At 64.8% G+C, this 755-nt stretch overlaps 2 protein-coding genes across 2 annotated transcripts in view; one reads left to right on the top strand and one right to left on the bottom strand.

Annotated features, from left to right (window-relative positions):
• ZNF276 (zinc finger protein 276) overlaps positions 1-755 on the bottom strand; it is a 28,443-nt gene that overhangs the window by 20,856 nt on the left and 6,832 nt on the right. The gene's annotated exons all lie outside the window — the stretch shown is intronic.
• Positions 1-755, top strand: part of VPS9D1 (VPS9 domain containing 1) — an 8,872-nt gene that overhangs the window by 4,449 nt on the left and 3,668 nt on the right. Inside the window, 3 exon segments of the mRNA XM_010843985.1 lie at positions 5-99; positions 207-292; positions 618-750. Coding sequence (XP_010842287.1) covers positions 5-99; positions 207-292; positions 618-750 — 314 coding nt within the window.

Raw genomic sequence — 755 nt, forward strand, 5'->3', positions numbered from 1 at the left:
CTCCCTTCCAGGAGGTTCTGCAGCCAGGTTGCCCTGACCCCCGAGGAGCGGGAGCAGCGGGCCGTCTATGCTGCCATCCTGGAGTATGAGCAAGACCATGTGAGTGCTGGGCGGGGCTGGGTGGGGAGGTCTAGTCCCGGGGGTGCAGCCTTGGTGAGGGAGGAGGGGCTTCCCGGGGCTCTCTCCCAAGGGCTCCTGTCCTGCAGGACTGGCCAAAGCTCTGGAAGGCCAAGCTCAAGAGGAGCCCAGGGGACCTGTCCCTGGTGACCAGTCTGGTCTCCCACCTGCTCAGGTATCGGGCCTCAGTTCCCTCCAGCAGGCTGCAGGCTGCGGGCAGAGGAAAGGATTAAGAGGGAAAGAGGAGGTCTAGGGTGACTGCAGGGGCAGTAGGCCCCTGATGGCCTTTCACAGGCCTTCTGCCTTCTCAGAGGGGAGGGACATTTGCCCACAAGGTTTATCCGTGAATCCCTTCTCTGAAACCCCTCACAGTGGGGCCACATGACCAGTGGGTGGGGGGTTGGGCAGGCTTTGTAGCCCCCACCCCAGAGCCTGGTGAGGAGGCTGCAGCCGCCAGACCTACAGGGCTGCCCTCTACACTGCTTCTACCCCACTCACAGCGTTCCCGACCACCCCATCTCCCAGCTCCTGAAGAAGCTCCAGTGCGCGGTGTACCGGGCGCTGTACCCCATCGTGAGCAAGGGCGCCGCCCCCGGCTGCTGTTCCCTGCCCCCCGATGCCGACGGGCTGCTGGCTCC

Source organism: Bison bison, unplaced genomic scaffold, assembly GCF_000754665.1.
Source record: "Bison bison bison isolate TAMUID 2011002044 unplaced genomic scaffold, Bison_UMD1.0 scf7180017864192, whole genome shotgun sequence".
Taxonomy (NCBI): Eukaryota; Metazoa; Chordata; class Mammalia; order Artiodactyla; family Bovidae; genus Bison; species Bison bison.